The 22542-nt window shown below is 44.6% G+C and overlaps 1 protein-coding gene across 2 annotated transcripts in view; it reads right to left on the reverse strand.

The window, feature by feature from the left end:
* Nucleotides 1-22542, reverse strand: part of GRM8 (glutamate metabotropic receptor 8) — a 1898542-nt gene that overhangs the window by 484821 nt on the left and 1391179 nt on the right. For both annotated transcript variants that reach the window (XM_078679089.1, XM_078679093.1), the window contains exon 6: nucleotides 12028-12164. In XM_078679089.1, coding sequence (XP_078535215.1) covers nucleotides 12028-12164 — 137 coding nt within the window. The remainder of the gene's footprint in view (nucleotides 1-12027; nucleotides 12165-22542) is intronic.

Below are 22542 nucleotides of genomic sequence, written 5' to 3' on the forward strand. Positions count from 1 at the left end.
GGTGATGGATTAAACCCAGATCTTTTGACTGGGTGTGAGTGTTTGATTGATTCAGATGCTCCGTCCATCACCACCCCCTTTTGTACCGCTTTTGGCCGCCATAAATGTGGCAGGGTATGCTCAGACGTGAGTCCCTTGCTCACTTTGCCACTGGATTCAAGCAAGCCGAGCTGAAGACGGCTGGAATGCCAGAAACCAGTCCTCGGAATCTTGTTTCCGGTCCAGGGAAGACATGGCTTGGCAGTTCGGGCTGGACTGTTCCCATGAGGCACAGGGTCAGACTGATTTGCATATGGCCATGTCTGAACTGGGGTGGCAGAGTGGGCTAAAGAACGGTGATGGATTAAACCCAGATCTTTTGACTGGGTGTGAGTGTTTGATTGATTCAGATGCTCCGTCCATCACCACCCCCTTTTGTACCGCTTTTGGCCGCCATAAATGTGGCAGGGTATGCTCAGACGTGAGTCCCTTGCTCACATTGCCACTGAATTCAAGCAAGCCGAGCTGAAGACGGCTGGAATGCCAGAAACAAGTCCTCGGAAGCTTGTTTCCGGTCCAGGGAAGACATGGCTTGGCAGTTCGGGCTGGACTGTTCCCATGAGGCACATGGTCAGACTGATTTGCATATGGCCATGTCTGAACTGGGGTGGCAGAGTGGGCTAAAGAACGGTGATGGATTAAACCCAGATCTTTTGACTGGGTGTGAGTGTTTGATTGATTCAGATGCTCCGTCCATCACCACCCCCTTTTGTACCGCTTTTGGCCGCCATAAATGTGGCAGGGTATGCTCAGACATGAGTCCCTTGCTCACTTTGCCACTGGATTCAAGCAAGCCGAGCTGAAGACGGCTGGAATGCCAGAAACCAGTCCTCGGAAGCTTGTTTCCGGTCCAGGGAAGACATGGCTTGGCAGTTCGGGCTGGACTGTTCCCATGAGGCACAGGGTCAGACTGATTTGCATATGGCCATGTCTGAACTGGGGTGGCAGAGTGGGCTAAAGAACGGTGATGGATTAAACCCAGATCTTTTGACTGGGTGTGAGTATTTGATTGATTCAGATGCTCCGTCCATCACCACCCCCTTTTGTACCGCTTTTGGCCGCCATAAATGTGGCAGGGTATGCTCAGACGTGAGTCCCTTGCTCACTTTGCCACTGGATTCAAGCAAGCCGAGCTGAAGACGGCTGGAATGCCAGAAACCAGTCCTCGGAAGCTTGTTTCCGGTCCAGGGAAGACATGGCTTGGCAGTTCGGGCTGGACTGTTCCCATGAGGCACAGGGTCAGACTGATTTGCATATGGCCATGTCTGAACTGGGGTGGCAGAGTGGGCTAAAGAACGGTGATGGATTAAACCCAGATCTTTTGACTGGGTGTGAGTGTTTGATTGAGTCAGATGCTCCGTCCATCACCACCCCCTTTTGTACCGCTTTTGGCCGCCATAAATGTGGCAGGGTATGCTCAGAAGTGAGTCCCTTGCTCACTTTGCCACTGGATTCAAGCAAGCCGAGCTGAAGACGGCTGGAATGCCAGAAACCAGTCCTCAGAAGCTTGTTTCCGGTCCAGGGAAGACATGGCTTGGCAGTTCGGGCTGGACTGTTCCCATGAGGCACAGGGTCAGACTGATTTGCATATGGCCATGTCTGAACTGGGGTGGCAGAGTGGGCTAAAGAACGGTGATGGATTAAACCCAGATCTTTTGACTGGGTGTGAGTGTTTGATTGATTCAGATGCTCCGTCCATCACCACCCCCTTTTGTACCGCTTTTGGCCGCCATAAATGTGGCAGGGTATGCTCAGACGTGAGTCCCTTGCTCACTTTGCCACTGGATTCAAGCAAGCCGAGCTGAAGACGGCTGGAATGCCAGAAACCAGTACTCGGAAGCTTGTTTCCGGTCCAGGGAAGACATGGCTTGGCAGTTCGGGCTGGACTGTTCCCATGAGGCACAGGGTCAGACTGATTTGCATATGGCCATGTCTGAACTGGGGTGGCAGAGTGGGCTAAAGAACGGTGATGGATTAAACCCAGATCTTTTGACTGGTGTGAGTGTTTGATTGATTCAGATGCTCCGTCCATCACCACCCCCTTTTGTACCGCTTTTGGCCGCCATAAATGTGGCAGTGTATGCTCAGACGTGAGTCCCTTGCTCACTTTGCCACTGGATTCAAGCAAGCCGAGCTGAAGACGGCTGGAATGCCAGAAACCAGTCCTCGGAAGCTTGTTTCCGGTCCAGGCTGGACTGTTCCCATGAGGCACAGGGTCAGACTGATTTGCATATGGCCATGTCTGAACTGGGGTGGCAGAGTGGGCTAAAGAACGGTGATGGATTAAACCCAGATCTTTTGACTGGGTGTGAGTGTTTGATTGATTCAGATGCTCCGTCCATCACCACCCCCTTTTGTACTGATTAATGCTAAAGCCACAACTTATGGGAGCCAGCCATCTGGGCATCACGCTGGGAATGATTGGTGTGAGGGGGCTCATAGGAAGTAGCGTCACAAGAGAGAAATGCACTAGGTCACTGGCTTGTGTTCCAAGTCGCAAATTGTAGTATTGTGTGATTAAAAAGTATTTTCTTTTCCTAAAATGCAACCACTGAGCTGGACATTGAAGTTATTGCATCTGTTGGTTGATTGTTGAGGTCTGAGCTTGTGTACCCCCCAACACCTCCCTGAGACTGTAATTTCTCACCTTCACTGTCCTGAAAGTCAGATTTAGACAGGGTTGTACTTGGCCCAGTTTGCAGATTCACAGTAGGTCATGTCCCACAACACCAGTGGTAAACAACCTCAATCATCACAGTAGTCCCTATCTGCTTTGAAGCCCCCTAACCGGGGTATGAAAATATCTTAATGTGGTCCAATGACAAACGGCCTGAAGGTGATGATTCAAGCAGAAACGAGTGGAATGTATATTGAACAGTAGCGTCCCGTGGTGGGAGTGCTGCCAAGCGGTAGGTCGGGAGAGGCATAGGGTGGGGGGTAGTAAACTACGGCATACGGCGGAACAGAGGTAAGTAAAAAAATAAATAAATAAAACAAATTTCATTGTGTGCGCTGCATTGCCAAATGCGATGCAGCGCGCGCAACAAAATTAATTTTATTTGTTCACTTACCTCCATTGGGCCCTATTCCATAGTTAACTACCCCCACCCTGCTCCACCCCCACCCCGCCCCACCGCCTTGCAAAACTCCCACCACCGCCCACTACTGATATTGAAAAGAAGAAACTGAGTACACATGGTTAGGGAAGGACAGGGTCGTGGAAGAGACTTGAATACAGTGTATGATGAATCAGTTTACAATGTCTAAAGAACATTTAGGTTGTCTTCAAAGGAGTAAACCAAGCATAAATTCCAGCATTTAATTTGAAGTCTGCTCTACCCGCATCAAAAAAGACAGAGAGTTTATTAGAACACGATTGCTATCATGTTAACGTTCTCATTTAATTGGTGATATATGTGAATCAACATTAGAACATTTTTATAAAAGGTATATTGTTTATATAGAAATATCCGTTTCTTTATAAATAAGTTAATCACCTATACTATAATTTTAAGGTAATTGGTGAAATGTGCTGTGGCCATAGACCACAACCATTTGCTGCATGGTTTGGCCACAATAACAATAACATAGGCAACATAATACAGCCTGCTCTTCAGGCCTCCGTCACTTTTGTAATGGATAGTAGCTCAGGCACATTTTGCACCAACACATAAGTGCAGGATCCTGAAGCTCGTTTTTCAGCAGAACTGAAACTAGTATTGATAAATTTTTTCAGGTAAGTTAACATATGGTGGTTATTTTAAAACTGGCTCCATACCCCTCGAATCTTGTTGGTCTCCCACTCTAATTAGAAGGACTAAGTTGTCTCTGTCAGTGTTAACACTTCAGCTGGTGGCCTGTATTCCTCCGGGATGCCAGGTCAGTGTGGCACTCACCCTGCTTTCATTAAGACTGGGCAACCATCACTTATTTTTCCTGCCTAGGACAGACATGAAAGGCAAAGGTGGTCCTGTGTAGGCAAAGCAAACAAGGCCCTCCGTGCAGAAAGAAAACTCTCTGCATGTCAGGGTCAATACCTATTTGTTTTCAGAAAACAAACACCCTCTTTGGGAGTTTATTTTCAGAAAACAAAAAAGCTTGCTGAGTGCACGTGTCAAACCTGGCACTTGTGCGACAAAGGTTCAGTACTTCTAGTTAAGCCACTACGGAGGGTACTCCCTCGAACGCTCAAAGATTCCTGCCAGCGTCCAGAGGATCCCTAAGAATGGCAGGGCTTCCTTTGCCAGGGTAGCTGTGATCATAGTGTCCACTGACATGACAGGCTGGAGGTGGCATCTGCCAGGCTCTAAATAAGCCACTAGGTCTTTGTTTTGAGAGATCTGTGATTTAAAGTTAGAATTTGAGTTGCTGGGATAAAGGTTTTCCTCTTTCACATTATTATTTTTTGTTACAAATAGCTTGAATCATTCTGATTTTATAGTCAATTGTATAGCTACGTTTTGATTAGATAAGTCTTGATAAAGATTGAGTTGGCTAGCCCATCCCTAGCTTTCAAAAGATGGAAAGAAATCACTCAACCTGCTTCTGGAATACCAACTTCCCTTTTTCTTCCAATGATCCAACTCCCAAATATCCCTTTTCTTTGACACCTTTTTTAAATTACAGCTTTTAGTTATTGTTTGGGCATGATTGATACATTATATTTTCCTATTGATTATTATTGTGGTTGCTTTTCCTACCCAACTCCAAAATGCTTTTAATGTTCAAAATCAAATTCATCACATATAAATAATAAATACAGGCATCCTGTTATACTCATTACTGCTTGACGGTTCACCAGTTTTGCTTATTTCACATAATTTCTAGTTGTTCTAATTATCTAAATTTCTACAATCAGGATGATGGTTTTGTCATCTATTTTCTCCCTCAATTCACAACAGCGACAATTATGTCAAAAGGTGTGGCAGTTTGTGAAATATTCCCTGCACTTGCACTCTGGAAATCCATATAGCAGAATATGAAGTAGAAGTGAACGTAAGGGAATTCATCACCATTGATTATTCTGAGTCCAACTGAAATAGAATGAGATCGAACATTTTGAATAATGAAGAAGATTGTTTGTGTATAGTGATATTGATTTAATTCTATGTTAAACTCCATTACTACAGAAAAAGAATAATATGTTGTATTTAAAATTAAAGATCTATTAAATCACATTTAATGAAGACATATACTTGAAGAGATAACCTGCAATTAACTGAAATACAAGTACTGTTTTGTAATTTGTATTGTCCTTTAATGAACAAGCATCTCTTACGCATAATACATTTATGCCACAAGATCACCAGCAGATGACAAGTATACACATATGTAAATTTTGTGTTTGAGGAATCTGAATTAAAATGCTCAGGATTCACAAAAATGAAATGCAATATAATATATTTTCAGAGCAACTAATAAGTGTATCCCAGATTTAAATGTTATGAACCGATATTTTTATCTGAATTGATTACTGGGTATGCCATTAACATTAAGCATAACACAGAAATATAAAAACACACATTTTCTCCAAAATTGTTACAGTCTTTTCCACAAAACATGTAACAAAATGAATTACCATTGCATTGTATGAAACAGAAAAGATGCAATATCAGTTGTCTTCCTTGGCGCTGACGGGAAATTTCTTCACCGAAATCAACCACACATGCCTTCTGAAGACCTGATTTATAATTAATTAGTCAATTAATATTTTCAATATTTATATGTCTCCCGCAATAGCACAGCCAGAAGAAGTAAATTATGCTGATATTTTTCTTTTTTTTTTAAGGGAGCAGGCCTTGTTTACTCCAGTGCTGAGAACATGCCAACATTGGATGTAGCTTTTTACCATTAGACTTTTATTCTACACAGATTAGAAAAGTCAGATTGTCTAAACATCAGGGATTTGATTCACATATGATATTGTAGGCAATGAGCATGTTTGGCATGATTTCCCCCCAATTTGTGCCTGTTTTGTTGGACTATATGCACTTCACCCCTGCTAAAGAGTATTAAAGTGCCTGTGCGTTCCTTTTAAACATGTTTAATTTATCTTACCCCTATTGATATATTTAACTTGCCTACAAGTCTCTGGAACATGTTGCAGAAAATGCATTAATGGCCTGGAGCTAAAAGCCCCGGCAGCACCTATGACACAATCCACAGAGCTGGCCTGTAAACTTGGTCTCTGACCTAACCTGTGCAGCCTGACTGAAAAAGTCTAAAAACATGCTGTCAAACTTGTCAAAAAGACACATACAGATGGGAAACCCGGTTTTAAATATTCATAGCTCATCTGTAAGTCCAACTTGGTGCCCACAAGGTAGATGGCTTGATATTTAAAAGTGGAACATGTGTGAAATTAAAGTTTGCATATTCTTCTAATGACTAGCCTTCAAAATATACTTATAATGGCTGGGGTATTGATGGATCCTGCAAAATGTCAAAGTACAGATTGTAAAGTTTAATTTGTAACTTTTGACAGAAAAGTGTTAGAAACTTCCCTCAGAGTCTATTTTTCATATATCAAATTACTTGATAAAGTCAGATTTTCATTAAATATGTGGGTAAATTAACTTTTAGGAAGTTAAACTACTCCTGGCTAAGACCATTAGCCTATATAGCATTAGCCTGGGAGACATGGCCAATTAGTGCATCCCTGAAAATGAAGTGTGAAATCTGCTTCCACAGCAGAGACAGCCTGGGTGTGGGGTGGTATTTGTCTTCACTTGAAGGAAGGATAGTTCGAATGGGCCTAGGAGCTTCACTAACCTGAAAGGGACCAAGGTGAGGCCTGGCCTTTCACTAGCAAATGTAATGAGAGACCTGAAGGATTGCAAGTTGTTATTCCCAAAGCATATACTATCCAAGCTAACCCCAACCCCAGTGGAATGGAAGCTGCCCTAAACCAGCTTGAAGTGAACACAGGAGAGGAGATTGCTCATTTACCTTGCCTCATCTGTAGGTAGACACAAACGCTCTGCACAAGGGAGAAAGGATTCCCCCATCTTGGATTTTAGGCATAAGGTGGACTGTGGAACTGTTTACAGTAGGGTAAACAGTAATTGTTAAAAATACATTGGGCAGGATTACCCTTGGGAACTTTAACTTCATTAGTTAGGGGGGATCCAGAGGCACCCCCACCCACTGGATAGTGCCTACCATAAATTAGTCAGATCAAGGAACCTTCTTTAGAACACTTCCTTGAGGTACGTAGGACAGGAAAGGACTGGACTTTGCTTGTGGTAACCTGAGAGGAGCCCTGAAGGACTGAATCTGCCCCTTTTTCTATCCAGGACAAAGAATTGGACTCCAAAGATCAGTGTGCTGGCTTCTTATGTAGCTTCAGGGACACAAAAAGTTAAACATTTGTCCTGAATTCCCAGTTGACCTGTCACAACAGGTCTGTACTAGACCCTGCTCAAGGCCTTTGCTGGATCAAGCCCTAACGTTCTAAGAGCCTCCACTGACGTCTTAGGTAAAAGAGCTGAGTCAAAATTAGTGCATCCCTGAAAGGTTATGTGACGTTGAAAAATTCTGTGTTCCAGCCTCGGGGGTACCAGGACCAACCACTAGAGCTGATCCAGTGAAAGCTCGACTTCACCTCTATGAAGAAACAGGTTTGTCACACTTGGAGCTTTTCCACCATAGCAAATCTGTCTCAGCAGACCTTTAGCGTAAAGGTATCTGACCATCTAACCTCAAGGTGCCCTTCACAGATACAGCCTGCTACCTTGCCCGGGTGGAAGAAAAGGACCTACATTTATAAAACTGAGGGCTGGATTTAGATTTCGGTGGACGAGTTACTCCATCACAACGGTGACAGATATACTGTCTGCTAAAATATAAATCCCATTATATCCTATCGGATTTATATATCAGCGGACGGGATATCCGTCACTGTTGTGATGGAGTGATCTGTCTGTCAGGATCTAAATCAGGCCCTAAGTCCGAAAGAGAAAATACCAGGCTGACAGTTGGGCCTCAGCAGGTGGGAAATTCAAATTTCTCTCACTCAGAGCTTTTTCCAGCTAAACCAATGACTTCAGCAGGACCACAACCAACAGATATCATACTTCACACCAATTTTGCTGGATATAGCCTGCTGCCTTGCCCTGCTCAAAGACTTTTCCCTCCATTTTGCAGACCAAGTCTTAAGGTAAAAGCCTTGTCAGATCTGGCCTGTTCAGCGTCCATGAAAGTTGGCCTCATAGTTTATCTAGCTTACCAGTCTACCAAAACTAAAGACCACCACTTGCACTTACTGTTTTTGTTGGACTAATTTCACTTAAAAATGCACAAAAATCATAAAATCAGGTTCCGCTTTGTGGATTTTTGTCTATTTTCCTAAATTGGAGTGGGAGTTTTATTGTTTGGTGCTTTGACTTTATTAATGTTTTGATACTGCATATACTTGACACATTGCCCTATGTTAAGCATGTCTGATCTGTGTCATAGCTAATGGGGTTGACCTCAGGCTAATATGGTGATTTGGGGTTCGCTTTGGCAAGTTAGTGTTATTTATTCCTTATGTTAGGCGGCCACTCACTACAAATAACAATAGATTTCATACAGGAATCATAAATCGGAACCCGTAAATGTGTTCCTAGGCATAGGTGCATAGTTGTGAAACTCTCTGTTGTCCATCTGTGACTGGCACTGATTTCCAGGCACACACCTGAGAGTGGCATGTTATTTTCTTTAGAGTAGGCATTTCACCATTCATAACTTTCAAGCTAGTAAAGGTCTGCGTTGTGGAAAGGCAGTGGTATCAATGTTGTAGGAAATCAGAATTTTAGACTAAGAGTAAGACAGGCTTCGGTCTTGCAATACTTTGTGGCTGAGCTCTCATAGAGGTAAGCCAGTTTAGCGACCATGTGCCTGATTCACAAAAGTAATCTGAGACAAAATCCTAACTTTACAATTTTCGGTATTCACAAAAGTCATTTAGTAGTAGTAAAGTTAGGATTCATACCTTTACTACTACTATACTGAGATGAAATCCTAACTTCATGGCTTTCGGTATTCACAAAAGGTATTTAGTAGTAATAAAGTTAGGATTTCTACAGTGGTAGATTCAAATTCTTACAACAGTCAATTTTCTTTTGTCTTCTCAGTTTCAAGCAACCCTCTGCTAAACAGTAATGATATCAATTTAATAAGGTTACCCAGTGGGGATTGATGTCTCAGCTTTTCTAATTTCAGTTTTTCAACACAATGATCCAGTTCATGGTACCACAAGTTCACTTATTACAAAAGTAAGCCCATAACATGTTATTCCTCAAATTTTCAAAACAGTAGAACATGGCCTTATCTAAGTTACTCTCCCTCTCACATATCCTCCTAAAACCAACTTTTTCAGGCCCCTCTAGGGTCAAAGTAAAACACATCTCTTATATGCCCTTGCCTTTCTCTTCTAAAAGAGATGTTGTCCCCCTGCAGTTTGCTCGAAACTTGTAGTACTTCTGAGGAGGTAAGAGTGGTGTCTTCCTTTAGAAACCAATTGCCAACACTGAAAGCCAGTTTTGGCAAGTGTCCAATTGTTGTGACAGAGGGCAGTAACAGGTTGGCAGACCTGATCTAAACAGGGTGTTGATCTGAGACAAACTTCCCTTGATAGGTAATTGCTGGGACTGAAGGAAATGACAGACAGAAAGCTTTTTGTTCTGAGAAAGCTTTAGCTCGGAAGGGGAACAGCTCTTCAGGGAAGAAAGCAGGTGTGAACAAAACCAATTGCTGGTGAACTGCAGTGTGTTGAGCCAGAGACAAGAGAATTAAGCCTCTAAGCCAAACAAAAATAAGAAATCTGTTGATTATGTGAACAGTATACATTGTGCTAAAAAATACTCAATACGCAGACTGGCCGAGACAACCATTTGCAAAACAATCTAAAAAACGAAGGGCTTGATTTAAATTTTGGCGGACAGGTTACTCCGTCACAATGGTGATGTATATCCAGTCTGCTGAAATATAAATCCCATAGGATATAACTGGATTTATATTTTAGCGGCTGGGATAAATGTCACCATTGTGATGGAGTAACTCATCCACTGAAATCTAAAGCAGGTCCTAAAGCTTAGAAGGACAAAAGAAATTCTAAAAATAAGGAAGACCACACACTTAAAGATCAAGTAAAAATATTATGCCTTTTATTTGCCTTCAATTTTTTCTGCAAAGTTGGAAAAAGTCTGTAAACTTCATCTCCATTGTTTTTTGCTCATTGGGTCTTCTCATAGGCAGGCAGAAAGGAGAAACAAGTGGGCAGGTTGATATTCAGGTGGAGAAATAAGCAAGAAGATATCATGGAGGGAAAATGGGAACATTCTCTGTTAGCGGCATGAGAGTGGGGGTATAATTCATGAAAATGAGAGGTGATTCAGCTAATGAGGTGAAGGTTTGGTAGGGGTGAGAGGGAATTCAGAAACGGTCTATAGAGAGTTAATTAAGAGGATGCGGCTTAACAGCTAGAGCGGCCGACTTTAAAGCTGGGGAACCAGGCTTGAGTCTGGTGGGAGGCTCAAACATCCTGTGATTCTGAGCAAATCACTACATCTCCCTGTGCGTACAAATTAAGGTGGCCATCTGTAATGCAACTGGTACTCATGACAAACCGCTTGGATACTTTTGGGTCGCTAGAAATACTGCAAAAAAAAAAACAAAGTTGTGAAGTGTGGATGGTTCAAACTAAGAAAGAGTTCCTAAGAAAGAGTCCTTCAGTAGCAGAGGAAGGAGTTTAGGAGATAGAAGGAGTCGTGGAGATAGGGGATTTGAGCGGGGTCGGACTGGGACAAAACATGGGCCTGGGCATCAAACTAAAATTGGCCCTAAAACAGTTGCCCGCATTTTCAAATCAGTCCAATTTTGAATTTGCTAAGACATAATGTATGAGTATTTTGCAAATTATGGGAGACTGCATGCATTTATGTTGCTGCAGGCAATGCTTTTATTAATATTAGGGAAATAAATAATAACAAAACCTGTCCCACTTTGCCATAAAACAGGCCCAGAAGATGCTAAAAAACAGTCCACACAATGATGGTTTAGACCAGCTCATTTGGCACTTCCTGATTCCCCTATAGGCAAGTTGAACCCTGAATTAGAGCTGAATTAGGTTGTTATACTGCAGTATCTCTCATAGTTATAAAGAGTAAATCACATTTTATCAGGGCTTTCCACCTAGGCCGCATTATAATTTTCCTGTTGTTGAAGATGAAGATAGAGAAGTTAGCCTTGATGAAGGCTAAAGGCTAGGCAGATAGTTTGTGGTTCTTAGTTTTTAGAGTAATATTTAAAATACTTTCAAAAAGTCAATTCTAGAAAGTTGCGACTCGCAAGAGAGAATGTACAACAGTTTCTCAGACACAATGTTTGCGATTCCCAATGGGGTAGGAAATTGCATGCCTCATTAATATCCATGAGGCAAGCATAATTTGCGACCCCATTGGGAAAGGCTAGCAATCCCATGGATGGTGGCCTGCTGGGGTCTGCAGACCACCATGTCTAGGACTGCTTTTTAAATAAAGTTTTTTTTTTTTTTTTAAATGAAGCCCATTTTTCTTAAAGGAAAATGGGATGCAATTATAAAAGAAAAATGAAACTTTCCAAAGATGGAGTGAAGAGATATAGGGTCACGGGTGAGTAAAGTTAGAGGGAAGGAAGGAAAGGAGGCGGAAGGGTGGGGAGGACAATTTAACAATATAAGTTGATCTGTGTCAATATTATAGCTGATTTTCTATTTTTGAGACTCCAATTCATATTGCATCTACGTCAGTAAGGAAGCACGTTACCTTGGATAGGACAGGCACAACAGACATATTACCTTACACATAGTTCAGTGAATTTTAAGAGAGTTGTACTAATGAGAGGAATTTAAACTGGGAAAATAGGACCAAACACCACAAAGCAAAAATCACCCAACAAATAATCTCTCAAAGAACCAACTAGGAAAACAAAAGTCTCTTTTGATAGCAAATAAAACATATCCCTTACATTTAGATGAAGCTGATTAGTCCAGTGGCCAATCACTTTATATTCAGCAGTTTTGTTGTTCATCTGGTACTGATAAATGTCGTAGCGCCCAGGAGCATCTCCATTTTCATTGTAAACGACAGGCGTGCCCGCACTCCCTGCAAACAGAGAAAAGCAGCGTTACAAGAAGGTGGCTGTGGGACCAGGCTGAGATTGAGTTTCCTGTGAGCTCTGGAGAGTAAGGAAAAATAAGGCGCGATGTTTTAACCTCATAAAAGTAGCTGGAAGAATGCTACGAGATGTTGCCTTCCTGCAAGAACAATATCCTTTTTAATAAAATATTATAAGATTTTATGAAGCAGTCAGAAGATCTCAAAGCCACCTCTCAATCCTGGAAGCATTGGCTCTTGTGCAAAAATGACTCGGTTATGTCTAAAATGCAGCCCTGATGAGACTCTTCTGGAAAATGCCCACTTTATGGCTAAAATTCAGCGCTACTACAAGCTAGTCATTGTTTAGCGGAAACATTAATTTACTTGAAAATGAGCAAATCTCTTTGCGTGTGTTCGATATTCTTACATTTAGTCTGTGGTCTGATTCTGTAAAAGTGAGCGCATCTACTGGCAGATGTTTACAACCTTACAACAAAGGTCTCACAGGTCACACTTGAAACGTTCCTAGTCATACTTTTGGAAAACTTTTGTAAATGCTTCATGTGACCATGCAGAGTCTTGAGAGAGCGCAAACTGATATAAATATATGAGTACATCACACTTACCTATAGAGAGCATAATTCATGAAGAGAAATGCCATGAGTGCTAATAGTATCTGAAATTATATTCTAAATGTATAGCTAATATAGAGATTTAAGTAGAAGTGGAACTAATACAGAAATGTGTGACATTATATGATTTATTAGACGTGATTATTTTGAATCTATGTCGTGTAGCTGTTAACATATAAGATGGTCTGTGGTAAAACGCAGAACGTGGTAGGCCTCAGGGCCAGAGCTGGAGCTAAAAGGGAAGGTGTTTCTTTTCACGACACAGATTGTTTAACGTTTTTGGTCATTGCATTAATGGGCCATGATTTAGAGTAATGTTTTCTAAATAATAGAATAAGAGTTTTAACATGCTTTAATTAAATGAAGAAATTGAATGCTATAATCATAATGTGAAATATTGTAGGCCTGAAATGTTTTAGCATTGATTTACACGTACATGTCTGGGCTGAGAAATGTTGCAAGCTTTTTTTAGAAGTCTATGAGAGTTGGGTTCTTGGCGGCAGATATCTGTCTGCAACAGGAAAGGGGGGATCCAATTATAAGTGAATGAATAGAGGCCTGTTCAGTAGACGGCCCAGACATGGAGGAGGGTTTTGGAATGTTTAAGGGGTATCAGCGGGCCGGAGAAGAGACTGAGAAGCAAGGTCAACTCTAACGTCTGAGGCCCAATACAAAGCATCATGGAAAAAGCCTGAAGTTGCACCACGTGAGAGGCGTTTCGCAAGGGGCGTCTCAAATGTTGTTGACTGTTTTGTATTAGGGACAGCACCCTTGGGTGGAGTTAGAGCAGAGACCTGAGGACCCTTTAGAGAGCGGATGGGTAGGCAGTGAGGGGTCATGACTGGAGAACTTTAGGGTTTCACCAAGAGACTTAGAGTGGGTGACTTCCCTTGGGGGTCATTCATTGCTGACACCTTTGTTAGGTTGGGATTGGGTTAAGTAGGGATACCATCTAGAACAGGGTAGGGACGCCTAACCTGTGTTTGTTTTCCTCCAACCTAAATGAAGGAGAGATATGCGTCTATGCTGATAGCTTTGCTATTTTTAGAACTTGTGTTAGTGATTTCTGTTGCTCGTCTGAGGGCTTTTCGAGAGCACATGTATGTAATTGGACCTGTGTATCTCGTGAATCTCATTCTGAGATGCTTGTATTTGCAACTCATTATATCTTTACAATAAACTTTTGAAACCTAGAAGTTGTCCGTGATCTTTGAGAGTAGAGTCCTTTCTTGGGTGAACTAATTTGCAGATAGGTGTACTGTTTCCTTCCAAGACAGGCAATAAAGGTTCAGTCGACCAGAACGAGGTTTGGGTCAATAGATATAAGGTATCGATCAAAATCTCGCCCTTTCAGTTGGTAGCTATAGAGGATGGTTGCCTTCTTGAGGACGGTGACCTAGGCCAGGTTAGCTTACCCCAAGGCCCCTAGAAATCGATGATCGGAAGAACAGCCCGCAGATGAAGATCCGGATGACGTGAGACAGAAAAAGCAGCAGTATCGGTCGAGAGTGAGTATAAAGGGTTATGCGTGTTAGATTGCGGTGTTTTTGTATTGTGTCTATGTTGTAATGTCTGGCGGAGTTGAATGTCTGTAGAGTGACTGTGGAACAGGTTGTGAGCGCGCGCAACCGGTGGAAATCTTAAGTTCAAGGAGAGCTTAAGTGGTTCGGGTGTATCGGACACCCAGAGTAATTGTCAACTAGTGTGAAGGGGGTCATGAGGTACCATTGATCACCCGAGAGACCGAGATAGGGGGAACGTAAGAGTGAGTGCGTGAGTAACGGACGCTGGTCGGAAGTTACTGTGTGTGTAAGTAACCTATCAGAGAGACGATAGACATCTCGTCAGTTGTGTTGACAATTACAGATAGACTGTGGACGTACAGTCGAGAGAAGTGACCGCTTGGTCGGAAGTAGTCATTTTTCAGTGTATGAATGAGACGCATGCATAACCGGGAGACGAGTTGAGAAAGGAGGGGTGCTGCTGCGAAGCGGAGAAAAGAGACGTCAGGTGGTGTCGCGCAGTGATTGGTTGACCGGAGAAAGACCGCGCTGTGATAGGCCAGCTAGCGAACACGTCATACAGGGTCGCGACGTGATTGGCCAACAGGAGAAAGACCGCGCTGTGATAGGCCAAGCTAGCAAAGCCGCGACAGGATTGGTGGATTGTCATCAGGAAGTAAACAGGGTAGCGAGGCTGCATTTTGTGCGCATAATTATGAAGTGTTTTAAATGGTTGAAAGCGCTGTTTAAGAAAGAGAGGCGAGGATCGTATGAAGGGGAAGAAGCCCCGCCGGAGGGTACGCCAGCTCGTTATATGGCAGTAAATGTTGGGTTGCATACGATCCTTTGGATATCAGAGTGGAGTAAGATTACTGAAGGAAACGAGGAACTGACGTTCCCGAAGTACGGGACGTTCAGATTAGAGGTGTTACATCGATTGAAATCAATCATGACCTCAAAGAGACCCTTGCCTAGACCAACCCAGTTTGAAGCCCTTGATGCATGGCTTAGGGCAGCGCATGAAAGGAATATGAACAGACGGCAAGAAAGGGTGAAACGCTCGGTAAGGGCAGTACAGGATGCCAGGTGGGATGCGGATGCTAAAAGATGGAGAGTGCATAATTTGGAAATAAATAAACTGTACCCAGTGTTAGAGGCGCCAGTAAATAAAAGCCCCCTAGAAGAAGATGATGAGAGCGAAACAGAGGATAGCCTGATAAACAGATTACTGACAGACAGGCCACCCCCGTATAATAGAGCAGGGGGAGAGGTCGAGAATACTGAAGGAGAAAAGGGGGGCAATGCAGGAGAGCATAGACCGCTTCCCAGTTCAGAGTGGGATCCTGAGCCAAAGAAAGAGTTGCTCCAGCCTAGTCAGGTGCAACAGGTAGTCGGTAGGTTTGTGGTACAAAGAGCGCCGGAAACGGAAAGCGCCACATCCTACCCATTACCAGATGCACTACAGGTACCTGTTACCATAGGTCCTATAATATCGATATATGACCAAGAGAGAGCAAAAGGGGAAGAACGGAAACGGAAAGACAGAGAAAGAGCAGAGCAGGCAAGGAGGAACGATACCACTAATTCCCCAAGTCAGATGCCGATACCCAGAGAGTGGAGCACCCCGATGCACACAGCAGGGGACCCAGGAGGAGATCCTGGGGGCCCTAGATGGCCAATGGATCTGAGGGGATCTGGACGAAAATCCTTTCAAGAGCTAAATGAGTACATGAAGCAGTGGGATGAGGCAGTGAAGGCTCAAAAGTGCATCAATGCTGCAGAAGCAGAAAGGGAAAGTCAGGACAGCAGAGCACGAACTCACTGCGGGGCTGGGGAGAGTAGCCCGGAGTGGGACTGTAGAGGGAGTAGGGGAGTCACCCATTGGGCCCGGAATGGAGGTAGAACAGACCTGGAAAACGGGGGCCCCGGGAGAGAAGGGGTGGCGTGCCCAATACTCAGTGAAGGGGAGAGGAGAGCGCAAGAGTACAGGAACAGCTTTAAGTGTCCACACTGTGTGCCTGCCACCAGAGAACAGAATGGGAGTTGTGAGAGGTCGCACCATAGTCCCTGTGATGACAGAAATGAGCGCAGCCCAGGGAATATGGGGAACCAGGAAGGATCGTATCGGATACTGAGCGATACGAGGCAAAGGGAGTGTAGCGACCAGAGGGAAAATAACAGAGAGATGTGCGGTGAGAGGAGAGAAGAAGACGAGAGTGGGCAGAGAGAGAGTAGGGATAAAAGGCCCGTGTTCCATCACCTTCCAAGATCGGATGGCCGAGCATGGGACCTGGAGAGATGGGAGCAAGGGAGGCCACCCATTAATTCTCCTGAGCCCAAACGCAGAGCTCGAAGTTGGGATGGTAGGGAGACCAGTGAGCCCCCTTCAAAAGACATATTGCGAGCTGAGATAAAAGCCAAGAGACTTGATGTCTCCAGCTTAAGGTCAGATCTGGATGACATGGTAGATGGTACCCTGCCTTTAGAAAGAATGGAAATGTATGAACAGGATGAAATACTGTATATGGCAAAGGACATCACACGAAAGGCGAGAGCAGTCCATGAGAAGTTAGTCGAACTAGCAGGCAAATATATGGTGGACTTGTCAAGAACCAAAGCATTACAGGGTAACCACAGGCTACATTACTCAGATCGAGATCTAGATGAGAGGAGAACGATTGGGCTGAAAACACACATAAGGGAACTGATTACTGGAATAAGGACATGGAGGGCACTAGATAAATGGGAAGAGAGGTGGTCCAAGAAAGGGACCGGCAGAAGAAGCATGATTGGTATAACACCAGGACAGCAGGGAATAGAAGCTTACCCTTTGCGTGAAGTTGCCAATGGGAGCTATGTACATGTCCCTTGGAGTAGGGGAGATTTAGCTGCTTTTACCACATCTTTCCCCAAGTTACGAGAGAGCCCCGTGGAGTGGTACAAGCAAGTCGAGAGGTTTGTAAAGATCTCAAAAGTCCTATGGATAGATCTGAACACGCTGTTTGACATTGTAGTACCAGGAGATCTGTGGACAGCATGCAAGGTTAGCGCTGAGTGGCCCACAACGGAGCCAGAGAGAGATGCTAGGACTAATGGGCCGTCCGAGATCGTGATGGCAAAATTCGAGAGAGTGATGACTTGGCTGAAAGAAAAAGTGCCAATGCAAGACATAGATTGGGTCAGAATAGACAGAACGAGACAGGAACCCAAAGAGACAGTCCATGAATATTACGAGAGATTGCTGAAAGCGTTTAAACAGTATAGCGGCTTGGATGTAATGGATCCAAAGGATATAGGGCAATTTGTGTCCAAGTTCGTCCTGGGACTGAGACCGGATATTAGTTTAATGATTCAGCAACACTCGATTTGTTGGCAAAGTAAACCCCTAGATGAAATACTGAGATATGCCAGGTACTGCTGTGATGAGGTAGACTCCAAGGCTAAGAAACTAAAAGAGAAGCTGATGGTGGTACAATTGCAGACAGCAGGAAAAGGGGGACCGCAACAACAGCAGCAAGGGACAGGTACAGGAGGTAAGAAGCAGTACAGTCAGAACAAGGGTAATGAGGAGAGTACTACCTTTAGACCCAGAGTAGACATAGCTACCTTGAAGAAAACGACTAGGTGCCACCAGTGCAACGAGTTGGGGCATTGGAAACGCGAGTGCCCTTACAATGTAGAGATCGGAGAGCAAGAGATAGAGGAGGAAGAGGTCCAGAGCGCACCTATGAGAGGGGCGACGCCATACCAAGGAAAGGTGCTCAAAGGGGGGGGGGCTCCTCCCCGAGCCCAGTTCCCGCAACCTCCTCGAGTAGGGAGTATGGGTAAGACCTATAGACAAATGCCCCTGTTTATGGAAGGGGAAGAATGCTATTATGTGGACCCATTAACCGGACAGAGAGTGGAAAGAGAAGACTGCACCCTTGGGGCAGCCTTAGAGGTAGATCAGAGGGGACCCTATGTGGAAGCAGAAGTAGCAGGGTGCCCTACGACATTTCTGGTGGACACAGGAGCCACTAGATCCACGATCAGATCAGCTGCAGTTCCAGACCTGCCCATGTCTGGAGAGACCATACAGGTGGTAGGGGTCGCAAACAGGAGAATAACCAGCCAATTGACAGAACCGGTACAGGTGAAAATAGGGAAGTACAGCGATGAGCACCAATTTGTGGTTTGCGATTCAAGCCCTGTGTGTCTGCTAGGAAGAGACCTGTTGTGCAAATTGAATTGTACTATATATTGTACACCCCAGGGAGTGGAGGTATTGACTAATGATGATGATGCAGATTTCAAAGTTGCAAACTCAAGAATATGTGTGGAGCTGTACCCTACTTTGACAGTAGACGAGCTTCCCTGGGATTTGAGAGAGACAGTGGCATCAGAGGTATGGGATTTCACTGGGGAAGAGATTGGATTGGTCAAAGGGGTGGACCCAGTGAAAATTGTAGTGAAACCGCATGCTGAGTTCCCAAGAACACCCCAGTATAAATTGACTCCAGAAACGATTGCAGGCATAAAACCCGTGATCGAGTCCATGATTAAACAGGGAATACTGAAAGAAATCGTGGGTAGTCCATGTAACTCCCCGATTATGGGTCTGCAGAAACCAAATGGGAAATTTCGGATAGTGCAGGACCTTCGAAAGATTAATAACATAGTCGTTTCATGTTGTCCAGTGGTACCGAATCCATCAGTGATACTGTTTCAGATTCCATTCCAAGCTGAGTGGTTCACTGTGATAGATCTTTGTCAGGCTTTCTTTTCGATCCCTTTGGACGAAGATAGCCATTTTCTTTTCGCATTTAAGCTGGAAAATCGCGTCCTAACATGGTGTCGTATCCCTCAGGGGTATACAGAGAGTCCATCGATCTTTAACCAGCTTCTGAAGAAAAATCTTGAAAGTCTAGTGCTGCCCCAGAAGTCAGTTCTGGTCCAGTACATAGACGACCTCCTTGTGGCGTCAGACACAGAAGAAGCTTGCAGGGAAGACTCCATTGCTTTGTTAAATCACCTAGCTGCCAATGGGCATAAGGTATCCCCGGGAAAATTGCAGTACTGCCTGACAGAAGTGCAGTACTTGGGACACAGAATTGAGAAAGGCAAACGAAAAGTGTCACCAGATAGGATAGAGGCGATCATGAAAATGAATGCGCCTCAGACCCAGAGAGAGGTCAGGATGTTCCTAGGGATGGTGGGTTATTGCCGACAGTGGATCGTGAACTTTTCACTGAAAGCAAAACCTTTGCAAAAACTGACGCACAAGGAGGTGAGTGATCCGGTACCATGGGACAAAGACTGTTTGATGGCATTCTTACAGCTGAGAGAGGACCTGTGTCGTGCTCCGGCATTGGGAATGCCTGATTACAATAAACAATTCTTTCTTTACTGTTGTGAGAGAGAAGGTTGTGCGTTGTCTGTGTTGGTCCAAATCCATGGGAATGCCCGTAGACCAGTTGCTTATTTCTCAGCTACTTTAGACCCAGTAGCCGCAGCGTTGCCCGGATGTCTCAAATCCGTTGCTGCAACGGGTGTCAGCATTGAGAGATGTGAAAATATCGTCATGGGGCACCCGTTAGAGGTGTGCGTGCCACATTCTGTTGAACTGTTGATGACCAGGACCAAAACACAGCATCTGACCAATAGCAGGCTCACGCGCTATGAGCAAGTTATTCTTGCTGCAGGGAACGTGACCCTCAAGAGATGCTCTGTTTTGAACCCTGCTACCTTAATGCCACTTCCAAATGATATTGATGATGATGATGAATATACAGACCATGACTGTCTCGATGTGACTGAACTATGCACCAAACCCAGACCCGACATCGTAGATGAGCCACTGACCGATCCAGACGAAGTTTTCTTTGTCGATGGCTCATGTGTAAGAGACGAAGTTGGGCAGTTGAGAGCAGCTTATGCTGTTTGTACAATTGAAGGAGTTGTGGAAGCAGGGTGCCTGGAAGGAGTAAACTCCGCTCAGGTAGCCGAGATTATTGCCCTAACACGTGCTTGCTTAGCAGGCAATCAAATTCGAGTCACCATCTACACCGACAGCCAATACGGGTTTGGGGTAGTTCATGATTACGGGCAGTTATGGTCTCAAAGAGGGTTCATGACTTCTTCAGGCTCTCCCATTCGCAATGGAGAGTTTGTGCGCTTGTTGTTAGAAGCATTGCAATGTCCAGCAAGTATCGCAGTTGTAAAGTGCATCGCACATACAAAAAATGAGGACTTTGTTTCGAAAGGCAATAGATATGCTGATGAAGTTGCGCGGTATTGCGCAGAACAAGGTTACTCTTTCACAGAGGTGGATGTGGGTGGAATAAATGTAAGAACTGAATTAGCCATGATACTGGAAACTGTTGATACTTGGGATGAACTGTCAACCATGCAAGAAAATGCTCCTGATTCAGAAAAGGAAACATGGGTAAAGGCAGGATGTGTAATGGGTGAGACTCATTTTTGGGTCTCAGCAGACGGCAGAGCAGTGTTGCCCAATGAGATGGTGAGTCCAATGGCTAGACTCATACATGGTCCCGTACACTTAGGGAGAGATGCTATGCTGAGAGTGTTTAGACAGACTTGGTACAATCCTAAGTTTAGAATAGCAGCAGAAGCAGTGTGCCAGCGTTGTGTGACCTGCCAGCAGCTGAATGTAGGGAAAAGAACACCAGTTGCACTAAGTCACATAGGAAGGTCTGGAGGTCCATTCAACAGAATGCAGATAGATTTCATTGAAATGCCAAGATGCAACCGCCTCCGCTATGTCCTGGTGGTTGTTTGTGTGTTCTCCAGATGGGTTGAGGCATACCCTACACGTAGGTGCGACACCCTCACAGTGGCTAAGTTACTGCTTAGAGAACTTATCCCTCGTTTCGGGGTGCCGGCCTTTTTGGAATCAGATAGGGGAACACATTTTAACAGCGAGCTTGTGAAGATGATTTGTGTTGCACTGAATATAGACCAAAAGCTCCATTGCAGTTACCGACCAGAAGCCTCAGGAATTGTGGAACAAATTAATGGCACGATCAAGTCCAGAATAGCGAAAGTTTGCTCCTCAACGACCCTGAGTTGGCCTGATGCCCTGCCATTGGTACTCATGAGCCTTCGTAGTACCCCAGACAGAAGAACAGGGTTGTCACCACATGAGGTGTTAATGGGGAGAGCAATGAGACTGCCATCTATTCCAGCTACTGCACTGTTAAATATCACAGATGATATGATCCTGGACTATTGTAAGGGGCTGTCTGATGCCATGCGTTCTGTGTCCCTTCAGGTGCAGGCTGCAGAGGTTCCAGCGTGCCAGGGCCCTTGCCATGACCTGTATCCTGGGGACTGGGTCCTGGTGAAGAAACATGTGAGAAGAAGCTGCTTGGATATTCGTTGGCGTGGGCCCTACCAGGTCATCCTGATCACAAGTACAGCTGTAAAGGTGGGAGGCCTGCCCAACTGGATACACGCGTCGCATACGAAAAGGGTTCCAGCACCTCTGGAAACAGCTCCTCTCTCGGATGGACGTCCAGCTGAGGACCAAGAAGCCATAGAGGGGGCTAGCCAAGCTGTAGAGGTGCCAGTGGAAGCAGGGAACGAGTCTGACCAAGCTGAGGACGGTCAGTACAACAGCGAAACAGAAGACGCTACGGAAGGAGAAGACAGCTGGGAGTACGAGTCTGACCCTGACAGGTCTGAAAGAGAGCGAGAACAGACCAGAAGGAGAAGGAGTAGAAGGGCACGTGGAGAAGCAAATTGGCCGCAAAGAAGAAGTTCTAGCCTGAGGTCAACTCCAGAAGCAACCCTTCCTCCGATATCAGAAGACTCAGACCCAGAAGAAGGTGCTCAGGGCGCTGAGGCACCGAACCGAAGGAGGTCAGGAAGAGTGCGTGTGCCTAACAGAAGATACTCCACACCTGAGTGGACATATCTGGCGACAAATGTCTGTGAAACCGGAGACAGGGAGGATCCGAGCGGTGGTGGTGTCCAGTTCTGAGCCCATTATCACCGTGGAAATACAACTGTTGGTACCCGGTGTCGAACAAGAAGGGTCACTAACATTCGTGCTCCCCAGACCTCCCCGCCTCAGCAAGTTAAAACACATGTTTCTTACAGAATTGAAATTCCCCGACTTTGGTACCACGATAACAGCACATGAAGAGCATACTCTTCGCATGGAAATATTGAACTATGCTATTGAAGCTGCAACCACAAATCTAATAGTCGATTGTTAAAGGACTTTGTAAATAAAGCAAGCAGAAG

The sequence above is a fragment of the Lissotriton helveticus genome, chromosome 1_1 (assembly GCF_964261635.1).
Source record: "Lissotriton helveticus chromosome 1_1, aLisHel1.1, whole genome shotgun sequence".
Classification (NCBI taxonomy): domain Eukaryota; kingdom Metazoa; phylum Chordata; class Amphibia; order Caudata; family Salamandridae; genus Lissotriton; species Lissotriton helveticus.